The sequence below is a fragment of the Tursiops truncatus genome, chromosome 8 (genome assembly GCF_011762595.2).
Source record: "Tursiops truncatus isolate mTurTru1 chromosome 8, mTurTru1.mat.Y, whole genome shotgun sequence".
NCBI lineage: Eukaryota > Metazoa > Chordata > Mammalia > Artiodactyla > Delphinidae > Tursiops > Tursiops truncatus.
Window position 1 is genome coordinate 107820264 of NC_047041.1, and position 24190 is coordinate 107844453.

Sequence of the window (24190 nt, forward strand, 5' to 3'; positions counted from 1 at the left end):
GGTATTTACCCAAAGGAGCTGAAAACTTATGTCCACACTAAAACCTGCACACTGATGTTTTTAGCAATTTTATTCATAATTGCCAAAACCTGAGAACAACCAAGACGTCCTTCAATAGGTGGATGGATAAAGAAACTGGTACATTGGACGGTGGCATATTATCCAGCTAAAAAGAAATGAGCTGTCAGGCCACTGAAAGACATGAAGGAACCTTAAATGTGTATAACTAAGTGAAAGAAGGCAACGGGGAAAGGCCATATAACCACATGCTGCGAACTCTATGACATTCTGGAAAAGGCAAAACTACCACGACAGTAAAGAGATTAGTGGTTGCCAGGGGTCGAAGGGAGGGAGAGATGAATAGGAGAGCAAAGAGGATCCTTAGGGCAGTGAAAGCGCTCTGTGTGAGACTACAACGCTGGGCGCTGTCAGCATACATGCGTCCGTCCACACGCACAGAATGCACAAGAACGAACCCTAACATGAGGTGTCAATCTGGGCTGGCGATGGCGTGCCCACGCAGGTTCGCTGTGACCAATGAACCGCTCTGGTAGGGAAGCAGATAATGGGGAGGCTGTGCCTGTGTGGGGACAGGACGGGTACAAGAAATCTCTGTACCTTCCTCTCAGTTTTGCTGGGAACCTAAAACTGCTCTACAAAAAGTTAAGTCTAAATTTTAAAAAAATTTTTAAGCAATGAAAGTTATAGACAACCCCTCACATACACACACACACACACACACACACACACACAAATACATATAACCAAACCATTTCACATACAATTTCAGAGTTTCGCAGACCTTAGCGGATCCTTGGCCTGGTTAACAGTAAAGCATAGTGCCTTCCGAGGGCTCAGCAGGGGATATATGTTGGTAACAACTCAAATTCCACGAGTGTTCGCATCATCTGATCACACAGGACGTCCATGCTCAAACCCTGAAAAAGCTCCGACCCCAGGAAATCCTGTCTTCTGCTGCCCCCAGTTCCCTGGGTCTCGGTCCTGGCTCCCTCCTCTACTCATTTTTTCTGGGCAATTTCAGCCACTCCCGTGGCTAATGTCTGCTCAGAGACTTGAACGAGGTCTCAAATCTGTGAAACTCAACTGAAAAATTAAGGCTTAAGGGATTAACCGGTCTTTCATAAACATGTCCCGAGACTGAAAATCTACCCTTGACAATTCCTCCAAATGAGGATGCTCAGGGGAGGTGTCCGCCCCAAAACCTGGCTCGCAGAGAGGCTGTCTCCCTGAGTGGATTAGACAACATGGTGCGTTATTCACTAACGCAGAGGAAGACACGTCCACGTTGGAAGAGCTCAGGTGACCGTGCAGGACTTCTACGCAGAGCAGTTCCCCACCCGAGACGCACACTCTGCATCAGGTCCACTGACTCACGTGCTCCTGCACCCTGTGGAGCAGAGTCCAGGGCCGGGGGTGGGGAGACAGCTGCTCTAGACAAGCATCCTTCCAGCTCCAGGAAAAGGCTGGTCACAGGAGGGGACCCGCTATCTGATCAATTCTACACAAACCATCAAACGACTCCAGAATAACCACTGGCTTGACTTTAAACACCAACAAAGCCAGGACAGTAACTGCACTGAGACCTTAACTTTGGTTTGAAGTGAAAAAAAATAAAGATGAGATTAAGTCCCTACTTTATAAAATTTACAAAAGAACATCTCATGACAAAGATTAAACACTTACCTTTAAACTTTGATCTAATGTTTGCCAGCTCTTTGTTTATTCTCTTTATTTCTGCTTCTTTACTTTTGCCTAAAAAAAGAGAACACAAATGCATCTTGCTTTAACTGATCTCTAAACAAACACCCACTCCCTAACAAAACTGACACATCAGAATTAAATGCAGCATCAGGGCTCTTAGGAGCGCAAGGAAAGAAGCAACCGGCCTCCACCTGAAGCCAGGCAGGAGGTGGGTGAGGCAGAAGCCGGGCTCTGACACAGTCTGGTGCGGCTGCTCCCCATCAGGACCGGCAAGTCCACGAAGCCCCCAGGAGAGAGGGGAGTTGCCACCCCACGTCACATGTTCAGCTCTGCCTTTTCGCCACCGTCCTGGACCTGGAAACTCTCAAAGCAGTGCTAGCTATCATCAGCAGCTAGTAGTTTACTCCTAAAATTGACTTTTACTGCCACAGATAATTTTAAAAATTATAAAGGTTTAACTACTGTAGGCTTCGAATTTTCTTTCTTTATGAAATGCACCAACCTACAAAATCTGATAGGTCCACTTTTACAACATCCAATGAAGTTTGGGAATCATCCAATATATTAAAAAAGGATGGAAGGTACATTAAAGAAATACATGACAGTCCCACTTCGCCTACATCCTGCATCTAGTGCTAAATCGGCCTTCCTTCAACAAGCGTCGGCATGTGCGTTCAGCTTCAGCCCACCTTGACTAGGTGTGGAAACAGGCCTAGAGAGCAGAGACGATTCTTCCAGGGCCACACATCTTAACAAGTACTGTAAAAATATAAGAAGCTGTTCGTCACACAGGGCAGGTGAGTTGTAAGTTCACACTTGAGTAAATTTCCATCGCTTCTGGAAAGCAGGAATTAAGTTCACTATTAAAGGCCCTCCCCAGGCTAGTCCCTGGCTCGGTGACTCTATTCCCAGGGGAAGGAAAGGCTGCCACAGCAACCACCCGCACTGGAGCACTGCCAGGCTGGGGCCTCACAGGTGCCCACACGCTGGGCTCACCAGGCCGTCCTGCAGACTCGCTGCCCACCCGCCCAGCCTCCGTCACTGCCACACTGGAGCTTATCTCACCTCGCAGTGAGGCAGCCTCCCACTCCCCAGGGCACTCCCACAACGCCAGTTATCTTTCACGACTAACTCGCTAATAAACAGGGTTTAACATCTGCCTGAGTGTAATGGAACCCTCCTTTGAGCCACTCCTACCCTAGAAAGCCCCTGGCCCAGACAGGGCACAGAGGCAGGCTACCCCCCACGTGCTGTTCAAGGTGCCAGGACTTAGGTTAAAACAACACATCCTGCCCTCAGGAGCTGCCGTTCCAAGTGGGGGGGAGGGGAGGTTGCAGAACTTTAACAAAACAAGCCCAGCAGGCGGATCTGGGGAACCAGGGGGGATCAGGGGGTCAGGGAGGGGATCCTGACCCTCCTTCTCAGCCCTGAGTGCACTGCGGGGAGGCAGCTCCCAGCTGTGCCAGCTTCCCCTTCTGGAAGAGGTGCCCCGAGAACCCAGGGGGCACCACGTAGAGCAGCGGGCCGGATGCCCCGGAGCGGTGGGTTAAGGGCAAATTTTTTCTTAAGTTTTCCTGAAAAAGTAACACCTTTGCTGAAGTAGGCTTTTCTGACCTGACTGAAAGGGCCACGAAAACAAGGTCATGGGCACCTTCTGCCCACAGCCTGGCTTGAGTGTGGACAGAGCACGGCGCACAGGAGGGCCCACGTGTGTGTGCAAGTGTGCGTGCCCGCGTATACGCATTTGTGTGCGCGTGTGCTTCTCACAAGGGTGCAGGAACCTGTGTGTCTGTGCTGCTCTCCGGTACTCGCACTTTGCTCTACCCGCCCAAGCCCAAGGGAAACAGAGACCCCTGCATGGCAGGAACTTGTGTTGTTCAGAGTCAAGACGGGTCAGAACCAGAGCAGAAATCATAAAAAGATTAGGAGGTACTGGATAGGGGGCAACATGCTAAACAAACTACGGGGATCTATAGCTACTACCCCAGACGGGTAAATCACAAAATAAAACCAAAAGCATGTAGTTTGGAGCTTAGGTGTAGCCAGCAGAAGAAACAGAAGCGAACGGATGAGCTGCACTCCCTCTGGGCAACAAGACCGGGGCTGGGGTGAGAAGCTAGGGCTTTCCAGCCAAAGCTGTTTTAAAATCAGCCAATTTAGAGCAAACACACACACACTTGTTTCAATCAGGGGAGGTCAGGCTCCCCCAGAGGAGAGGCACAGGGGTCCAAGGACAAAAGCAGACTCTGATTCACTCTGCAACCAAGGGGAAATTACTCCGCATCTCTGAGCACAGTTCCCTCAAAAGGGAAACTACTAAAAGCCACAAGACCTCACAGCAATACACCTGGGCAAGGGGAGGTAGAAGGGAGAGCCCCAAACAGACCCGGGGGACTACACGGGGCGGAGCGTGACCGGGGGCTGGCACAGTGACGAGGGACAGGGAGGGCCACAGAGACCGGTGGACAGGGCCCAGGAAAGCCTGGAAGCACCGCCTGGTGAAGACGGTGGAGGAGGGAGTCTGTGCCACAGGAAAGCCACCTTGGACCTTGCCCCCCAACCCTGCCACAGCCCAGAGGACGAACTCCACGTAAGACAAGCAAGTTACACTCCACACAGAGACGACAAGGAAGGGGAGAAAGAGTAAAACAACACCCGGCAGACAGGCAGCGCACAGACCACAGCAACACTGGAGCCTCTATCTCCAAACAAGCTGGAGAACAGTAAGAAAAACAGGGAAGACACTTAAAAACCCACAGAAAAACTCAGACGTTGGTTAAGAGAAACCAGGTAAATTAGAAATTTAGAAAATCATTTCAAAAACGAAGAATAAGAGGGACTTCCCTTGTGGTCCAATGGTTAGGACTCTGCGCTCTCACTACTAAGGGCCCAGGTTCAATCCCTGGTCGGAGAACTAAGATCCCACAAGTTGCGTGGCACATCCAAAAAAAAAAAAAAATGAGGAATAAGAAACAGAAGGAGGGCTCCCCTGGTGGCTCAGTCATTAAGAATCCACCTGCCAATGCAGGGGACACGGGTTCGAGCCCTGGTCCGGGAAGATCCCACATGCCGCAGAGCAACTAAGCCCATGCACCACAACTACTGAACCTGCGCTCTAGAGCTCGCGAGCCACAACTACTGAGCCCGTGTGCCACAACTACTGAAGCCCACGTGCCTAGAGCCTGTGCTCCACAACAAGAGAAGCCACCGCAATGAGAAGCCCGCACACAAGAGTAGCCCCCGCTCGCCGCAGCTAGAGAAAAAACCCGCGTGCAGCAACGAAGACCCAATGCAGCCAAAAATAAATAAATTTTTAAAATAAATAAATTAAGAAACGGAACAGAAGAACAAATATACACAACAGAGGTCTGGAGAGAAACAGAAGATGAAAAGAATGAAAAGAAACAAAATTAGTTAAAGCAAAAAGAAATGAATAAAGAGATAAAGGATACAGGAGAAAGTAGCAAATACTGAAAATGGACAAAGATGCAGCATATGGGCAGTAGGAGTCCCTGAGGAAGACAGCCAACTGGGCAGTGGAACGGCCTAAAGCGCATCATTTGAAAATGCTTTCCTGAAATTAAACAAAGTAAATAAAAGATTTAAAACCACATAAAAAACCACACCACATACCTGGGAATACCGACCCCAAATAACACACACCAAAACATATTCTAATAAAACCACTGGATTTTAAAGAAAAAAAAAAAAAATCCTGGGAATTCCCTGGCAGTCCAGTGGTTAGGACTCTGCACTCTCACTGCCAAGGTCCAGGTTCAATCCCTGGACGGGGATCTAAGATCCCACAAGCCACACAGCACGGCCAAAAAAAAAAGAAAAAAAGAAGAAGAAGAAAAAAATCTTTTGAACACCTGGGGAAAAAAGCAGCTGATACAAGGAAGAAAATCAGATTTCCTCAGACCTCAGACTCGTGCAGGCTCAGGTGTGGGCTGGACACCTGGTCCACTGACTGGACCATGCCTGAGTGCCTCATCACACAGGGGAAACAAGACCTCGGGGGCCAAGGACACAAGCCCACAAACGCTGGCCCTCGCTGGCTGGTGGTGGTGCTTCCACCCGACGGGGCGAGGCTGTGTCTGAGCGGCAGCCCTGGGAACACCCTTGGGAATTGCTCCGGTTCCCACACTCCTGTCCAAGGTGAGGCTTTAAAGAAAGTCGAGTATGGCCGTGGAGGACTGACACCACACACAGATCAACGCGTTCAAATCAAACTTATGCCCGAAATTTACCGAACTGCCATCCTCCTCCAGGTGGTGAGGACACCTGGGAGAAACGCACGCGCTGGGGCCCTAGGGGCCTTCCCCACCCCAAGTTCATGCTCACTCAAGCTGCACTTCCCTCCCGACAGAAGCCCAGCCACCCCACACTGCTGGCAGCAGATGTAGCGATAAATCCGATCTTTCTAGATGCAGAATCAGCTCTGGGAGAACGGGAGAGGTCACTGCCCTGCCCTGACTTCTGAAGCCCATTCTAACAGGGTGAAGCATCGGCCAGCGTAGCTGGGACGCGGTGACAAGCCTCGCCATGCCTGTAGCTTGATCTCTGTTCCACAGTGAAGAGGTTCTGGCCTCTGCCACCCTGTGCTGTCTCCACCTAAAACGCAGCAGGTCTGTCAGCCACAGAAAATACCAAGCTTCTAACAGGCAATTCCCACAGTGGATGTCGGCGCTCTGGTAGCTAATGAGTAACCTAGACTGTCCCACAACCACTGCCAAAAACAAGCTACAATTTGCGTCCAGTAAATAGCAAAGAACACACTCTAGGGGGACAAGCTTTGAAAAAAGCCCTTGGATTTCTAGAATTACCGCCCCTGGTCGTTCTTCCGGAATAACATGCTGGTTGACGATTTCTTCTTGCCTGCAAGCTGAGCTCATCAACTGACAGTGCTAGTGTTCTGGGAACAGCCTGATTCCAGACAAAGAGCACAGGGGCCTATCACAGCTTATTATAACTAACACGCCAAACCGCCAAAATCGCACGGCAGGAAGTCTGAAATTTACAATAAAATTTGGTCAAAATAAAGTTTAGTCTCTATATAAAATGATTTCACTGAGTAAGCCAAAAGCTCAAAATTGAGCAAACAAAAGCCTATTTTTGAAGGACGGTATCACTGTTAAAATGATACTGAAGGCGGTCAGCACAGCAGGAAGCAGAGCGAACTCTGGAAGCAAGCCTGCCCTGGAATGCCACTCCATGTGCCCAGGCCAGCAACCTAACCTCGCTGAGCCTCAGTTCTCCTTCGTCACATGAGGCACCACAAAGTGCTGTGATGAGGGCTGCACAGACGACCATCAAAAAGCACACACAGGGCTTCCCTGGTGGCGCAGTGGCTGAGAGTCCGTCTGCCGATGCAGGGGATGCGGGTTCGTGCCCTGGTCCGGGAGGATCCCACATGCTGCGGAGCAACTAAGCCCGTGCGCCACAACCGTGGCTCCCACATCCCGTGAGCCATGGCCGCTGAGCCTGCGCGTCCGGAGCCTGTGCTCCGCAACGGGAGAGGCCACAGTGGTGAGAGGCCCGCGTACCGCAAAAAAAAAAAAAAAAAGCACACACAGAGCAGCCCGCCCACGGGAGACCGTCGTGAACGTCATCAGGACTATTCTCTATGTTTTCTCTTCATTTGTGCACAGGAAGGATGGGCCTCCAAACAGAAAGCCTCAGCAGCAGCAGACTGGAACAAGATTTCAAAGAAATCAAAAGTTGCTATGCCACAGAAGATAAAGCCACGTTGGACCCTGACAAACGTTAACAGGTATATCTTATTTTAAGAGCTTTAGTGTGATATAATTCACGTATCAAACCATTCACTCATTTAAAGCATGTAACTCAATGACTTTGAGTATATTCAGAGTTCTGCATCTATCACCACTATCTAATTCTGGAAAATTTTCATCTCCCCCAAAAGAAACACCACACCCAACAGCAGTCATGCACCAACACCTCCCTCCTCAGCCCCTAACCTCCTTTCCACCTCCACAGACTTACCTCCTCTAAACATTTCATATAAATACAATCTTTATATGTTCTTTTGTGATTGGCTTCTTTCACCACCTACAAAAGACAGCGTGATTTTTTTTTAATATTTATTTATTTATTTGGCTGCGTGGGGTCTTAGTTGCCACATTCGGGGTCTTAGTTGCCACATTCGGGATCTTCATTGCCGTGTGTGGGATCTTTAGTTGTGGCATTCAGGATCTTCAGTTGCGGCATGCGGGATCTAGTTCCCTGTTCAGGGATCGAGCCCGGGCCCCCTGCATTGGGAGCTCGGAGTCTTAACCACTGGACCACCAGGGAATTCCCAATGATTGTTTTCAAGGTAGCATGAATCAGTACCTCATCCCTTTTCTCTGTTGAATAATATCACATTATATGGATATACCATAGTTTGTTATCTGTTCATCACCTGATGAACTGGGGGCTCTTATGAATAATGTTGCTATGAACATTCGTGTGCGAGTCTCTGTGTCAACGCACACTTTCATTTCTCTCGAGTGGACACCTAGGAGCAGAAATGCTGGGTCGTACGACAATTCTATGTCTAACACTGTGAGGAACTGATGAGACGTTTTCCCAAAAGGCAGCACCATTTTACATCACCACTATAAAAGCGCGAGGCTTCCAATTGCTCCACTTGCTGTTGTCCATCACTTTTACTCTAGCCATCCCAGTTAGTGTGTGTGAAGTGGGATGTCACTGTGGGTTGTTTGGTTTGGTTTTTTTTTTTGACTGCACCACACAGCTTGCGGGGATCTTAGTTCCCTGACCAGGGATCGAACCCGGGCCCTTAGCAGTGAAAGTGCAGAGTCCTAACCACTGGACCGCCAGGGAAGTCCCTGGTGTGTTGTGATTTTATTTTCATTTATTTTTTTAATCTCCCTTGTGTTTTTTCCTTTGACCCACTGGTTATTTAGGAGGGTGTTTGATTTCCACATATTTGTGAATTTCCCAAATTTCCTCCTGTTACTGATTTCTAACTTCATTCCATTGTGGTTGGCGAACACACTTCGTATGATTTCAATCTTTTTAAATTTACTGAGGCTTTTTTTTTATGGCTTAACATACAGTCTATTCTGAAGAATGTTCCATATGCACTTGAGAAAAACGTGTATATTCTGCACTTGTTGGGTGAAGCAGTCTATAGATGTCTGTTAGGTCTAGTTGACTTAGTGTTGTTCAAGTCTTCTATTCATTGCTGATTTTCTGTCTACTTGTATCTCTTACTGAAAGCAGGGTATTGAAGTCTCCAATTATTATTGTTGAAGTGTCTATTTCTCCCTTCAATCCTTCATGTATTTTTTTTATTTTTATTTATTTTTGGCTGCGTCGGGTCTTCGTTGCTGTGCGCGGGCTTTCTCTAGTTGCAGCAAGCGGGGGCTACTCTTCATTTCGGTGCACGGGCTTCTCACTGCGGTGGCTTCTCTTCTTGCGGAGCGTGGGCTCTAGGCACGCGGGCTTCAGTAGTTGCGGCACGCGGGCTCAGCAGTTGTGGCTCGCGGGCTCTAGAGCGCAGGCTCAGCAGTTGTGGCGCACGGGCTTAGTTGCTCCGCAGCATGTGGGATCTTCCTGGACCAGGGTTCGAACCTGTGTCCCCCGCATTGGCAGGTGGATTCTTAACCACTGCACCACCAGGGAAGTCCCTCTTCATGTATTTTGCTTCATGTATTTTGAGCTCTGTTATTAGGTATGAATATGTTCAGAATTGGGAATTCCCTGGTAGTCCAGTGGGTAGGACTCGGCGCTTTCACTGCCATGGGCCCAGATTCAATCCCTGGTCGGGAAACTAAGATCCCGCAAGTCTTGAGGCTAGGCCAAAAGTAGAAAGAATTGATATATCTTCTTGAGGGCCTGACGCTTTACCACAGTAAAATGTTCTATAACTCTAATAACAATTTTTGTCTTAAAGTCTATTTTGTCTGATACTAGTATAGTCACTCCGCCTCTCTTCTGGTTACTATTTGCAAGGCACATCATTTTTCTTCCTTTCACTAGTATCTATTGTTTGTATCTTTTGATCTATAGTGTCTTTCGAAGAAAGCATTTAGTTGGATCATGTTTTTTTTAATCCATTCTGCCAATCCTGCCTTTTAACTTGAGGGTTTAATCCATTTACATTTAAGTTAGTTTCTGATAAGGTAGGGCTTACATCTGCCACTTTGCTGTTTTCTATATATGTCTTCTGTCATGTTCCTGCATTCTTCCATCACTGTCTTCTTTTGCATTAAGAAGTATTTTTCAGTGCATCATTTCAATTCATTTGTTTCTTTTAGTTTTTTTTTTAGTTACTTTCTTAGTAATTGCCTGGGGATTATAATCAACACTTAACTTAAAACAATCTAGCTTGATACAAACTTAATTTTAGGGAATTCCCTGGCAGTCCAGCAGTTAGGACTTGGTGCCTTCACTGCTGTGGCCTGGGTTCAATCCCCGGTCAGGGAACTAAGATCCTGCAAGCCGTGTGGTGCGCCCCAAAAACAAGAAACTTTTTTCCTTTGTCTTTCAACAGTTTGACTGTGATGTGTCTAAGTACTGATCTCCTTGAGCGGATCCTATTTGGAAGTCATCCTGGATATGTACATTAATGTTTGTCACCAGATTTGGGGAGTTTATGTCTTCAAACATTCTTTCTGCATCTTTCTCCTACTTCTTTCTTTATGGGACTCCAGTTATGGGTATATCAGTACACTTGATGGTGTTCCACAGGTCTCCGAGGCTCTGTTCATTTTTCTTCATGCTTTTTACTTTCTGTTCCTCAGATTGGATCTGTACTTACCTTAACAGAGATCTTAACTTAATTATATTAACAAACCTATTCCCAAATTCACTGACTTCTTTCTTCTATCAGTTCAAATCTACTGCTGAGCCCCTCTAGTGAATTTTTCATTTTTTCATAGTTATTTTATTTTTCATAGTTATTGTATTTTCAACTCCAGAATTTCTATTTGGTGTTTTTTAAAAAATAATTTCTACCTTTTTATTGATAGCTTCTACTTGGTGAGATATTCTCATACGTTAATTATTTAGACATAGTTTCTTTTAGTTCTTAGAACATACTTACAGTAGCCAATTTAAAGTCCTTGTCTAGTATTATTAAGTCCAACATCTGGACCCTTTCAAGGATAGTTTCTATTGACTACTTTTTTCCTGTGAATAGACCATATTTTCCTGTTTCTTTGTGCATCTCATAAGTTCTTACTGAAAACTAGTATTTCAGGTAATACACTGTGGCAACCCTGGAACTCAGACTGCCCCTTTCCCAGGGGCTGTTATTGCTATAGTTATTTGCTTAGTGACTTTACTGAACTAGTTCTGTAGAGTCTACAGTTCCCTGTAGTTTACAGTTACTGTAAGTCTTTGCTCAGTTAGCTTAGTGGTCAGTTAATGATTGGTCAGGAATTTCTTTAAATGTGTTGAACTAGTAAGTGTCCCAGACACGGCCAAGGAGCTGTGCGAGGGCTGAGGCACGCCTTCGGCACTCAGGGAGCTATAACGCTGCCTTTGCCTTCACTTCTTATTTGTGGAGGGACTCAAGATTAGACAGAGGTGAGAGACTAGGGGCCCTCTCAAATCTCTCCTAGGCATATACACAGTCCTGCCTCTGTGCAGCCTTCGAGACCCACAGGAGTCTATCAGAGCTTTCCAAAGCCCCCTAAGAGCATGTCATTCTTCGTATCTTTCTTCTAAGATTTTGGCCAGACTCTTGTTTGCCCCCAACTGTGATATTAACTGCCACTGATCGTTTGCCACAAAGACACTAAGGGTAACGCTCTTCCCAGTGAGTGAGATCAAATAATGACAGCTCTGCAAATGGGGCTTTTCCAGAAAGCTGCAAGGCCAGTCAAAGAGTAACAACACTCTGAGAAGAGGACTTTTGAGGGGCTTCAAATCTCATCTGTCCCTTCCAATGGCTGCAAGGCTGCTGGTTTTCACAGTTACCATGGCTGCAAGGCTGATGGTTTCCAATGCCACCACAGATCATGGGAGAGGAGAATGACAGTAGGTCAAGTTGGAGGTTCAGCAGTTTTTCCTGAATAAATCTTCCTGAGATTATGTCAATTTCTGGTTCATTTCCAGAGTTCCAACAAAGTTTATTTTGACCATTTTTACCAGTGTTTTCACTGCTTTTATGGAGGAGTAGGTTTACAGAGGTCCTCACTCCACCATTCTTACTAAATGGCGTTTCTGCTATACAGTCAAAGCAACTATGAGTAAAGAGTACTTTACCCATTCGTCCCTCCTGTCAATTATGATTTCTGTATCTCCAAAATCCACCCCACCTTTCCACTCCTACTGCCTTGACTCAGACCCTTGCTATCTCCTCTAGACCAGAGCAGTCATTCTTTTCCTAACTGGCTTTCCTGCCTTTAAACCTAGTCTAAAATCCATCCTTCGCATTCAAAATTACTATTCTACTAATAAAAAAATAAATTGTACAGTGTCACTCTCCTGTTTAAGATATGTCCGTGGTCTACGTCCCACAGAGGAAGTTCCCCATGATCTGGCTACGGCCTGCTCCTCCCACCTTGTTCTCCTGCCACATCTCCCGACTCACCAGGCACTACTCATTCCAGGAACCACCCACAACGCCTGGAGTGTGTCCCGCTGCCACTCATGTCACTCCGCAGTGTGACGCATGATGCTCCCCCCTTTCGTGGAGCACCCCCCTACACCCTATCAGCTCAGCAGACCTGACCCAGGCATTATCCCATGTTACCCTGCCTGACCACCCTCTCCTGACCGTCTGCAGCTCATCCTGCCGAGCTGATCATCCCTCATTTTCACCATTCATCTCACACACTTACCACTCTGCGTTACAAGGGCTTGAGCTACTCTGAGGAGAGAGATCATGTCTCATTATCTTCAGTGTTTGGCATGTGAGAGGAAAACAGCCACGACCTCTACAATGCGCTACACAGGCCCCGTGACCCGTCTCCCCACCTCCAATACCCCCGACCTAACCTTCTACCTAACCTCCTTCTTGGCTCCCTATTGCAGACACACGGCCTCCTACTATTTCCTCCACACACTGGTTGTCTCTCCCCCCAGTGAAGGCCTTTGTACCTGCTGTTCCCTCTATCTAAGGTGTACCCCCCTGCCGCAATTTCTACATGACCCAGTGCCTTCAAGTCTTTTGCTCAGCTGTTGCCTTTAAAGCAAGACCAATCCTGCTCACCCTATTTGAAGTTGAAAACCCACAGCCCCAATGTTCCCCATCACCTTCTCTCCTTAATTTTTCTCTCTTGTACTTACTGTCTTCTAACATATGATACGATTTTCCTTTTATTGTCTGTCTCCATCCACCAGAATGTAGGCTCCCTAGGAGCAGGCAGCTCTGTGTGTTTTATTCACCACTATAGGCCCTGGCATTTCATGGGTGCTCAATAGCTGTCTGGTGAGGAACGCACACCCAGTGTAGTGTGTGCTCAATGGCAGCAGCAGACATCTGAGCACCTGCGCTGAAAACTGCCCCAAGAGCTCTTATGCAGCTGAGCTAGGAAACAACTAATATTTACTGAGCGCCAGAATTGCCACCAATGCGGGTGACGTTTTCACCTCCAACAGAAAACTCTCTCTTGAGGCCCTCCCTCTCCCTCACATCCATCCATCAAGGAGTCTTGTCCATTTTTCCTCCAGAAAAATACACTATTCTCACCATCTCCACTGCCCCCAACGTCTCTTGTATGGACTGTAACAACTTCCACCTTCTGCTCTGGCCTCCTCCGATCTATTTCCTCACAGGAGCCAGGGTGATCTTCATATACAGGTGTACCTGCCACTCACCTGATCCTCTTCAGACGCCTCCTCCAGGACACCCAAGAGGAACTCAGACTTCCTGCCAGGGAAGGGCCTCCAAGGCCCAGCAATCTGGCTCCTTTCTGCTCCTCTCCCTCTCACTCATGGCGCTCCAGCTGCACTTGGCTTTCGGGTCCTGAGGCAGAACTAGCCCTAGACTACCGCAAGCCCTTCCCCCCTCAGGACCCAGCTCACACACTGCGTCCTCAGCGAGGCCCTCTAGGAATACCCTACCCAAGGCAGTCTCCCTTTCATCCTCCACCATGATGAAGTATATTCTAAAAATATTTGTTTTTATAAGCTTCAGTTCAGGGTTTAAAGTAACTCTTCGGAAAAGTTAGGTATCCAAACTCTCCTGGATTGACTCATCATTACCCACAAAAGAATCCACTGACTTCACCACAGAAACAAATTTCCATTTACTATATTCCACTACCGGCAAGAAACTGCCTCATTAACACAGACCACGTCTATGAAACAAAATCCTATGAGACGCCTATCTCCCCTGCTGTGATTTCTGGGTCTCAGAGCCTTATAACCTGAACCATGAGAAGTAGGCGTGCAGAAGTACAGCCGGCAGTGTTCTGTTAGCGGAGAACAAGGCCCACCCTGCCTGCCTTCCTCAAGGAAGAAGTTAGTGCCACAGAGTCACATGTTCTCTTTAAAGTTCTGCTTAGAAACTCGTGCCAAGCAAACTGCATAGTGAGAACCAGCCACCCAAATTAATTTAGTAATAAAAGGTATTATTGCTCCACTTAGGCAGTAGAAGGTAAAAGTGCAGAAAGTGAAACTATTCTCTCCCAAGACCTTCCCTCAAGGAGTGGTTAATCCAAAGTAGTATAAATCCAAAGGTTATGAAGGTCTGCATGGTTGGGGGGTGGGGTGTGTGTGTGTGTGTGTGTGTGTGTGTGTGTGTGTGTGTGTGTAACATATAAAATGAGTCAAAAACGTATTTAAAAGGAGAAAACTCTATGACAAGAGCGCAACAGCAGTCACCACAACAGCTGTGGACACTGGAAGGACATGGCCAAGGGGTTAACTGACTCAGCCTGACACAGCAAACTGGGACCCGGCCGCCCGCAAGAGGGAGAACCAGTAAAAAGCAAACCCTGTCCGTCACAGAACCTGACGCCAGGTGCCTCAGGAGGGGGCTATCAGGAAGATGAGCTGGAAGTCTACGTAAGGAGCCGCAGGCCCCTCCACCAGACCCCAGGGCCAGGCCACCTATACCCCTAATCCCAGCAGAAGACAACAGGCCTACTCGCTGGAAAAGCAGGAACACAGGAGCTCTAGGCCTGGCGACACCACCACGTGCTAGGGTGAGGCTCCACACTCGGAAAAACACAAGTGAGCGACAGACTCCCTGCATGGTGGGACACCCACATCCAGAACAACGGCAGACAGACCCCCCACACTCCCTGACCCCACCGAGCAGGAGAGGAGCCGGAACTGCTTCCGAAGAATACGTCTGACACACAGCTTCCCTCCGTGAGACAGAGACCCCTCACCCACCACCACACAGTGAGGCCTCCACCACAGCCGTACCCATGCCGGCTGACACTGGTCCACGTGAGAGGACAGACACTGACCACCAGACATCCAGGATGGCCTCACAGCACGAGCCAGAGACCAAAACAGACCTACAGGGAAAGAACTCAGAGCAAAGAGGCTATGTAGAGAAGGAAACTCCAAAACAATCAATATTCTTACAAATAAAAGAAAACACAGCTTTAAGAACCAGATGCCACCAAAAAAGCAGCACTCAGACAATAATAAAACCCTCGGGGGAGCAGGGAGGGAGAAATTAGGAGTTTGGGCTCAACATATACACGCTACTATATACAAAATAGATAACCAACAGGACCTACTCTATAGCACAGGGAACTCTACTCAATATTTTGCAATAACCTATAAGAAAAAGAATCTTTTAAAAAATAGATATATATGTATGTATAACTAAATCACTTTGCTGTACACCTGAAACTAACACAACATTGTAAATCAACTATACTTCAATTAAAAAAAAAAGAGAGAGAGAGAAAGCCCTCAAAATGTGGAGAAAAGGGGGACTTCCCTGGCGGTCCGGTGGTTAAGACTCCACACTTCCAATGCAGGGAGCACAGGTTCAATACCTGGTCCCCAGGTCAAGGAATTAAGATCCCACATGCCGCACGTGGGGCCAAAAAATATATATATATGGAGAAAAGGGAACCCTCTTCCACTGCTGATGGGAATGTAAATGGGTGCAGCCACTATGGACAACAGCTGTCACATGATCCAGCAATCATACTCCTGGGCATATACCCAGAGAAAACTCTAATTCAAAAAGATACAGGCACCCCAATGTTCATAGCAGCTCTGTTTACAATAGCCAAGACATGGAAATAACCTACGTGTCCATCAACAGAGGCATGGATATACATGTGGTACATATATACAATGGAATACTACTCAGCCGTGAAAAAGAGCGAAATAATGCCATTTGCAGCAACATGGACAGACTCAGAGATGATCACACTAAGCGAAGTAAGTCAGACAGAGAAAGACAAATACCACATGGCATCACTTGTATGTGGAATCTAAAATATAATACAAACGAACTTATTTACAAAAAAAAAACAGACTCACAGACGTAGAGAACAGACTTACAATTACCAAAGGGGAAGGGCAGGAAGGGAGGGGATAAATTAGGAGTCTGGGATTAGCAGATACAAACTACTATATACAAAATAGATAAGCAACAAGGTCCTACTGTATAGCACAGGGAACTATATTCAATATCTTATAATAACCTATGTTGGAGAAGAATATGAAAAAGAATATATATGTATAACTGAATCACTTTGCTGTACACCAGAAACTAACACAACATTGTAAATCAACTATAATTCAATAAAAAAAGAAAGCCCTCAAATTGTAAAAGTGATAGGAGAAAGAAAAATTCAGATGGGCCAGAGTCACAGAAAACAGAATACCACAAAGACAAAGAAATGGAAGACGAGAGATAAGAGAGTAAGAAAATGTAAGCCAAGAGGTCCACATTTCAACTATTATTAGAGGATTATTGAAAAAGGAGAAAGTGAAAAGAAATTATCAAAGAAATAAAACAAAAACATTTCCCCAAACCCGAAGGACATGAATTACCAGAATGATAAAGCCACTGAATGCCACACCTGGGCACAGCATGTTAACATTTCAAACCACTAGGAACTAAGAGTAGAGCCATGCCTTCAAAACCGAGGAAAAGCGCTTCCCTGGTGGCACAGTGGTTGAAAGTCCGCCTGCCGATGCAGGGGACACGGGTTCGTGCCCCGGTCCGGGAGGATCCCACATGCCGCGGAACAGCTGGGCCCGTGAGCCATGGCCACTGAGCCTGCGCGTCCAGAGCCTGTGCTCCGCAATGGGAGAGGCCGCAACAGTGAGAGGCCCGCGTACCGCAAAAAAAAAAAAAAGAGAAAGACAAATACCGTATGATATCACTTATATTTGGAACCTAAAATACAACACAAATGAACTTATTTACGAAACAGAGTCACAAAAAGAACAGACTTGTGGTTGCCAAGAGGCAGGGGGTTGGGGAGGGATGGACTGGGAGTTTGGGATTAGCAGATACAAACTATTATATATAGAATGAATAAATACCAATGGCCTACTGTATAGCCCAGGGAACTATATTCAATATCCTGTAATAAACCATAATGGAAAAGAATATGAAAAAGAATATATATGTATGACGGAATCACTTTTGCTGTATAGCAGAAATTAACACAACATTGTAAATCAAATATAGTTCAATTAGAGAAAGAGTCAAACCGTTATTCTCAGCTAAGAAGAATATTTTCAGACATTAATTAAATGTTACAGATTAGTTAGGTAAAATATTGTGACCTACTAGACAATGGGAAAAGGAAAGCTTAGCTAAGTTAAATCCTCATCTTCCACAGTAAGAAGTTAATAAATAATGACTAAATGGGGAAAAACAACCATGAATGGTATGTAATTTAGAATAATCACATTTTTTAAAGTAAATATTAGAAGAGATGGATAAAAATGAAAATAACTGACTCCGAGGTTAGGAATGGGGGAATGAGGTGAGGGTCAAGTGTTTTATAATTAACTTCTTAAACTACATTCTTGATTTTCATTTTTTTAAACATTTAATTGAGGACAAGAAAATAGCAAAAATGAATATCATTCGGAAGACCTGCCCAAGCACCTACTATAACCCTAGCCCTCTCCCTGCCATTACAAGATGAACGACCCCCAAACCCACTAGCCCTGATCTCGGCTCCTCAGAAGATCTGGCCCCGCCAGGGCCACCGCGCCAACCGTCACCCTCCCCACGCTCCACTGCAGGGACCCCACAGCCCGTCCTTTCAGCTCACCACATCAGGTAAGCAAACTCTGAACCCCACTGCCCCGCCCCCAGGACTTACGACCCACTCTCTCTCTGTCCCTCTCCCCGTCCTCACGCCCTCTTACCAGCCTCAATCCCATCACATAAACCAAGCCCCGACACTTCTCCTCCATCTAAGCACTTGCTGGCCAAACCCCTCCCTGCTGAGTCCAATTCATGGTCAACTGGCAGGTGAGCCTGGAGAGCTGAGCGTGCCTGGTGACACACCCCCCAGCTCTGCTGGGCTGGCCTCACATGTGAAACCCAGGGAGGTCCTGTCAGCTCTTCCCAGGGGCCCCCTCACAGCTTCTCCTCCAACACCTCCTCCCTCCCCCATCACTGGTGGCTGGGGCGCCTGTTCCCTCACCAGCACCACCTCCCCCTGCACCTCTGCCCCTCCACTTTCCCCCTGGCCCTTGTCATTCCCATCAGCCAACAAACACGGTCTACCTCCCACCTCCTAGCAGGTCCTCACCTTTCTTGCCTGGTTCAGAGCCTCCTAACCGGTCTCCCCTGCTCTTCTCAACACAGCAGTCAGGAGTTCTCCCCAGAGGTAAGTCCCGCCTCTGCTCACCCTGCACTGGCTCGGCCTGTCACACAGGGTGAAAGACAGTTCTCCTAACCGGCTCCGAGATCCCCACCATGCACCTCTCCCCGTCCCCCGGCTCTGAAGTCCAGCCCCTGTGGCCTCCCCACCTGCCCACCAGCACTCCAGGGACACCTGACCCCCAGCTTCCCTATCTGAATTGCAACCCCCTTTTATTTTTCCCTTTATTTTCCCCTTAATATAGTATGTGATGCACTGTACATTATACTTATTTATAACGTCTACCTCACTAGAACGTAAGCCACATGCGAGCACTCTTATCGGTTTTTTTTGCTCACTGTGTAAAACAGGAACCCAGTAATTTGCTGAGCAAATGAATTAATCTTAAAAAAGCGTTCCTGACCCCACTGTGATAGGAAGAATGCCCCCCCAAAGACACCCACACCCCAATACTAGGATCCCGTGAGCTACCTTCCAGGGCAAAAGGAACTCTGCAGATGTCACTAAGGCTGGGGAATGACCCGGGTCATGCAAGCAGCCCAGTCTACTCGCAAGAGCCCTCCGAGCGGAGGCTCTCCCTGCCTGGAGGGAGAGGTCAGGGAGATCCAAATCTGGAGAGGGACTCCCCTGAGGGGTCCGGGGAGGGGCCGCGAGAGAAGGCGTGTGGGACCGAGCGGAAGCAGCGTCACCCAGTCTCCAGAAGGGACCCTGGTTTCAGCCTGGGAGACAGGCAGAGCACCCTGCTGCCAGGCCGTGCCCACTTCTGATGCGCAGAACGCGAGTCGTTACAGCGGTGCTGCTGAACGCTGCTAAAAGCATGCTCCAGTGTCAGGGCAGCGACAGGGGCCAACCTGCCCTCTACCCTCTGCGTCACCACCTCTTTGCAGCAAAGCTCCAAGAGAGCTGAGACTCTCATTTCCCAATTCTTCTCTTGTAAACCACCCCGTCGGGCTCAGCCCTGCTCAGTCCTCTCCTGTGACCCACCTGACCAGCCCTCCTCGCTGGCCCAGGCTGCCCAGCTGCTTAGGGCTGGCACGTCGGGAGCTCTGGCCGTCCGCCTGGAGAGCTGGCCCAGCACTGTGGTTCAGAAGAAAGACCTGGAGCCCAGCAGCTTGGGTCTGGGTCCTCGCTCAACCACTCCAGAGACAGGGCCTTGGGCTCCTGGGCCTCGGCTCCCTCCTCCATGAAACAGGAAGGAACTTAGTGCCTGCTATACAGTATCATCATGAAGGTCAGATGTGTAAACAAAGGTAAAGTGCTTGTGATATTTCCACCCCCTCGGTCAGCTTCCCAGGTCGGCTTCCCAGTCTCCTGGTATCAAAAGCCACCTATAAACAATGCAGCTGTAGTCTTACCTCTAGCTCAGACCTTGCCTCTGAATTCGTCTTGGCTGTCTAACTCCCCAAAACCTACTGGCCAGAAACAGGGATAGGATTTACCCTCCCACCTTAGGCAACTAAAAACCTGAACAAAATTATATGAAACAATAGTTTTCAGACACTGGACAACTGACTATGGAAAACAGCGGTCACTGAGAGTGAGGAAACAAACAAGAGGAGCCTTACGACTGCCCGGCTCACTGCCTAGGGACAGGGGACCCAAATGGAGCCCAGAGGTGTCACTGAAGTGAGGAGACGGGCACAGGAGGCTAGAACGCACATTCTTGTGAGAGCGGACAGACAAAGTAAACGAGAAAAACCCATCTTGTCATTTATTCTGTCTGTCTACTCTCACAAGAATTTAAGTTTCTGAAAGTACAGGGATTTTGTCCATTTGGTTAAGCACTGAATCCCCGATACCTAGAATAATGCCAGCACACAATGGGTACCCAAAAGATTTCTCAAATGGATGAATGAATTAAACAATTATGTCAAAAAATAGAATCCAGAAAAATAAAGAAATAAATTTTGAAATACACACCTTCAAAACACCCTTCACTCTTGGGGTTGTATCAAAATTATAGCAAAACAACAAGAACATAATATGAAAAACAGTGTTTCCTTGGCTACTTAAAAAGCAGATTTATATTAGATCTACAGCAAATGCTACATCAGAGAATGCACATCAGACAGACATCAGCTCCAACAAAAGAGCATCTCCTCCCTCTGTGACCAGCTTTCCCGTAAGACAGTTCAGGAAGCCATAGACGCAAGGGACCTACGGCCCCACCCCATGGACGACAACCTCAGAAAAGCCAAGCCTCGGGAACTGAACGACTCAGCACCAACGGACCCTCAGACAATCACCCTCCCACCTCCCTCTTCCTCCACGTTCTCAGTGCTGGGAAAGCTGGCTGTGCTACTCCAGGCAAGGACGACTCACACTGTAGTAAAGTAATGAGGCGACGGCAGTTTGAGCCCGGGAATGAACTGAACAGAAGCTGCAAGCTAACGGACAGAAGTCCCTGAGACTGTGAGAAATGTGCTCCAGGGAAGGAGGGCTTATGCAGACCACTTGGCCCAAGTCAGCACGCGCTCCATCCCAGGAGACTCGCTCTCACAGGCACAGTGAGGTTCAAAAGGTTCTGATCTGGTTGTACTGTACAAGACTCCCTCCCCCCCAAAAACAGCTACTGAACTGTATTTTTCAATAGCAATAAATGCAATCCAAAAGTATTCCAAAATACTCATTTTCTTGCTCTAATTTTCCTACTGTGCTTTAAAACACTATTCAACATCAACATAGTGCCCTTTTTCAATGCTGTTCAAACGGCAACAGAAACACATAACTGCCCTCTCAACCCCATCACACAAAGGCAGGCCGGCCACAGAAAAAGCAAAACACAAATCCCCACAGCAGGGCCCGCCCTAAGGAGCTCAAGGTGCTCTAAGTACACTAAATAATCCTCACGTCACCCTTCTGCTGCCGTCAGAAAGGATTTTAAAGGAAAAAACAGACCTTGCAATGCAAAATACAAGCCAGCAACCCAATTAGGATTCTGGTCTCCACACTTTTAAGCAATCCTGCAGATAGGGGCAGGTGGAAAGAACCGCACACGGGAAACATCCCGAATACAAGGAGAGGGCTGAACGCAAAACCACTGCAAGTCTCACTGGGGTTTTTTTGTTTGTCTGTTTGTTTGTTATGGCCGCGCTGCATGGCTTGCAGGATCTTAGTTCCCCGACCAGGGCTCAAATCTGGGCCCTCGTCAGTGAAAGCACCGGACTGCCAGGGCATTCCCTCACTGGGTTTAAATGTTGGGCAAAATGAAGACTCCAGGCTGTCTAAGGCCACAATTTGCAAAAGTGGAAAAGAAAAAGGGACAGAATCAGGATCTGACCCAAACCACTGGCCAGAAGTTTCTGCCTTAATGAACACATCCAGCAGTCAGCCAGCCACTCCCTGTTTCCTGAAGTACCAGGAGACTAAGGGAGCTACACGGGGCCAGAGCCGCGCCAGGGAAGAGGGGGTCAGCCTCCCTGCATAGGGGTTCCTCTCTTTCCTGGGCACAGGGCAGCTGCAGGCGCATCACTGCCCTCCTTAAATCCGTCGCACCCCGACTCACACAAACTGCAAGGGCCAGACCACGGGCCCACCCCACAGCTGAGTGTCTCCCGCCGTCCCCGCTGGTGCCTCCCACAGAAGCCTCGGTGGCCCCGCTTCCCTCGCTCTCATCTAGGTGGTCACGAGCCCTGGCCCTCCTCAGCTGCCGACAGTGCTGCGCAGAGGCTGTGCCCAGTGGGCAGTGACAGCGCCTGGGGCTGGGCTGGGCCTCGCCTCTCCCCTGCTGGCACCCCACAGCGCCATCCCCATACCCTTCTAGGTCCTCTTCCCAAGTCGGTCTCCAAGGCACCGCTTTAAAACAGGGCCGCTTCCTCCTCACAAGGTCTTTATTCAACGCACCTTGGCTGAACCCTTACAACCCTCTCCCCAGCACAGAGGGCGAGAGCTTATCTCCTCACACAGCCTCAGCTCCCACCCCCAAGAGGGAATGGCCACTGGAACCTATCCTGCAATTCTCCTCCTAATAAAATGACACGTTTCAACGTGTCAACCTTCATACCAAAGTCAGGAAGATTCTGAAGAGGGAAAACGCCGAAATCAGTAAATACAGTTTTGTAATCCAACATTTTAGGCGTCACGTGGCCTAGTGGAAATTGCTCATTTCTGTTTTGCAGCGAGTATCATCCCGTTTACCGTGCTGAGCTGTCAGCGAAGTCATTTAACTTACTCCGCGCTGCAGCCGCCAGAGGCTGACAGAAGGCATGGACATTGTAGCTCCCAATGCGGCGTCCGTGTCCAACGCCCGTGCTGACCAGAGGGAGGGGCAGGATGGGAGGGGTGCGTGCCTGTCGCAGGAGTCCTGAGCACAGGAGGTGCTCGATACACACGGACATGCTGGTGGGAACTCACCTCCCACCCTGTCTGTCTGTCTGTCTGCAAGCACCTCAGGAGACCAGGGCTGCGTGCTCCATTTCTCAGAACCCCAGCAGCATTTCCACAACAAGCCCAGATGCCACCCATTATCCAAAACCTGAGGCCCACCTTGTCCCGGAACTCAGAACCGCCCAGCTTTTCGGAGGAAGTACAGCATGTGACCGTGGGCCCCCAGGGCGTCCCGGAGGCCAGCTCACAGGGAAGGGACCACGCAGCAAGTCTGCCACAGACTCACAAAAAGACTTTCCATCCTTGGCGGCTTAGAAGTTTTGAAATCTGAGCTCTGGGAGGCCGGCCTTGTGCCCAAGAACCTGCAAGTGACATTCAAGGAACACAGAGCCCCTCCTGCTCAGGGCTCCCGCCAGAATCCCTCTCTCTGGTCACAGTTACGCAAAACGCCTTTTCCCACGGCACTCCTGAATCTTACCCTCGGGTCTAATAGATTTTTTTAAAGCCCAGAAATGCCTTTTAATCCCACAAAGACAGCCTTTCCAATAATTCCGCAACTACAAAATCCTGACACGTGTCGGTGCCAAAAAAAAGAGTGAAAATCATTTTAAGAGGAAAGAAAAGTAATGCTGAGTATGTGGCATGAGAACACTTATCACCAGGCCATTTCAACGTCTCTTAAGAGAAGCAGTGACCCACCCCCACCCCTCCAGAAGAGCCAGAAGGGAAACACAGGGAAGAATACACAGGTATTTCCTAGAAGCAGCAACCACCAGCCTTGGCAGAAACATCCAACCAGACCAAAGCCTTCCTTCCTCCCCCAGCCTGGTGGTCCGTCCCTCCCAGGAGCCTCGTCACATACTTCCTAAATCGGTTTCTAAGGAATGTAAATTATGCAGAAGAGTGCAAAAGAAAATATGCAAGAAGAGCAATTTTTTCAAAAAGTCAGCATTTTTTAAATGTACAGACAAGAGTAAAATGAACCTTAATTTTTTTGGGGGGGGGTGCATTGGGTCTTCGTTGCTGTGCGTGGGCTTTCTCTAGTTGCGGTGAGCGGAGGCTACTCTTTGTTGCAATGCGCGGGCTTCTCACTGTGGTGGCTTCTCTTGTTGCGGAGCATGGGCTCTAGGTGTGAGGGCTTCAGTAGTTGTGGCTCGCGGGCTCTAGAGCGCAGGCTCAGTAGTTGTGGCTCATGGGCTTAGTTGCTCCGCGGCGTGTGGGATCTTCCCGGATCAGGGCCTGAACCCGTGTCCCCTGCATTGGCAGGTGGATTCTTAACCACTGTGCCACCAGGGAAGTCCCCAAGTTAATTTTGGGGGCACTGAATTGGTTCTCTACCTGAGCCACAAAGCTCCACGGAACACGAGGACACGGGCACCTCTCAAATC

General features: G+C 48.3%; 1 protein-coding gene across 5 annotated transcripts in view; it reads right to left on the reverse strand.

Moving 5' to 3' along the window:
• Nucleotides 1-24190, reverse strand: part of AP2A2 (adaptor related protein complex 2 subunit alpha 2) — a 63851-nt gene that overhangs the window by 36994 nt on the left and 2667 nt on the right. For 4 of the 5 annotated variants that reach the window (XM_073809372.1, XM_073809371.1, XM_073809369.1 and 1 more), the window contains exon 2: nt 1705-1773. In XM_073809372.1, coding sequence (XP_073665473.1) covers nt 1705-1773 — 69 coding nt within the window. Of the gene's footprint in view, nt 1-1704; nt 1774-2411; nt 2482-24190 lie in introns of all 5 variants that reach the window. The other variant, XM_073809373.1, reaches the window with a different exon arrangement.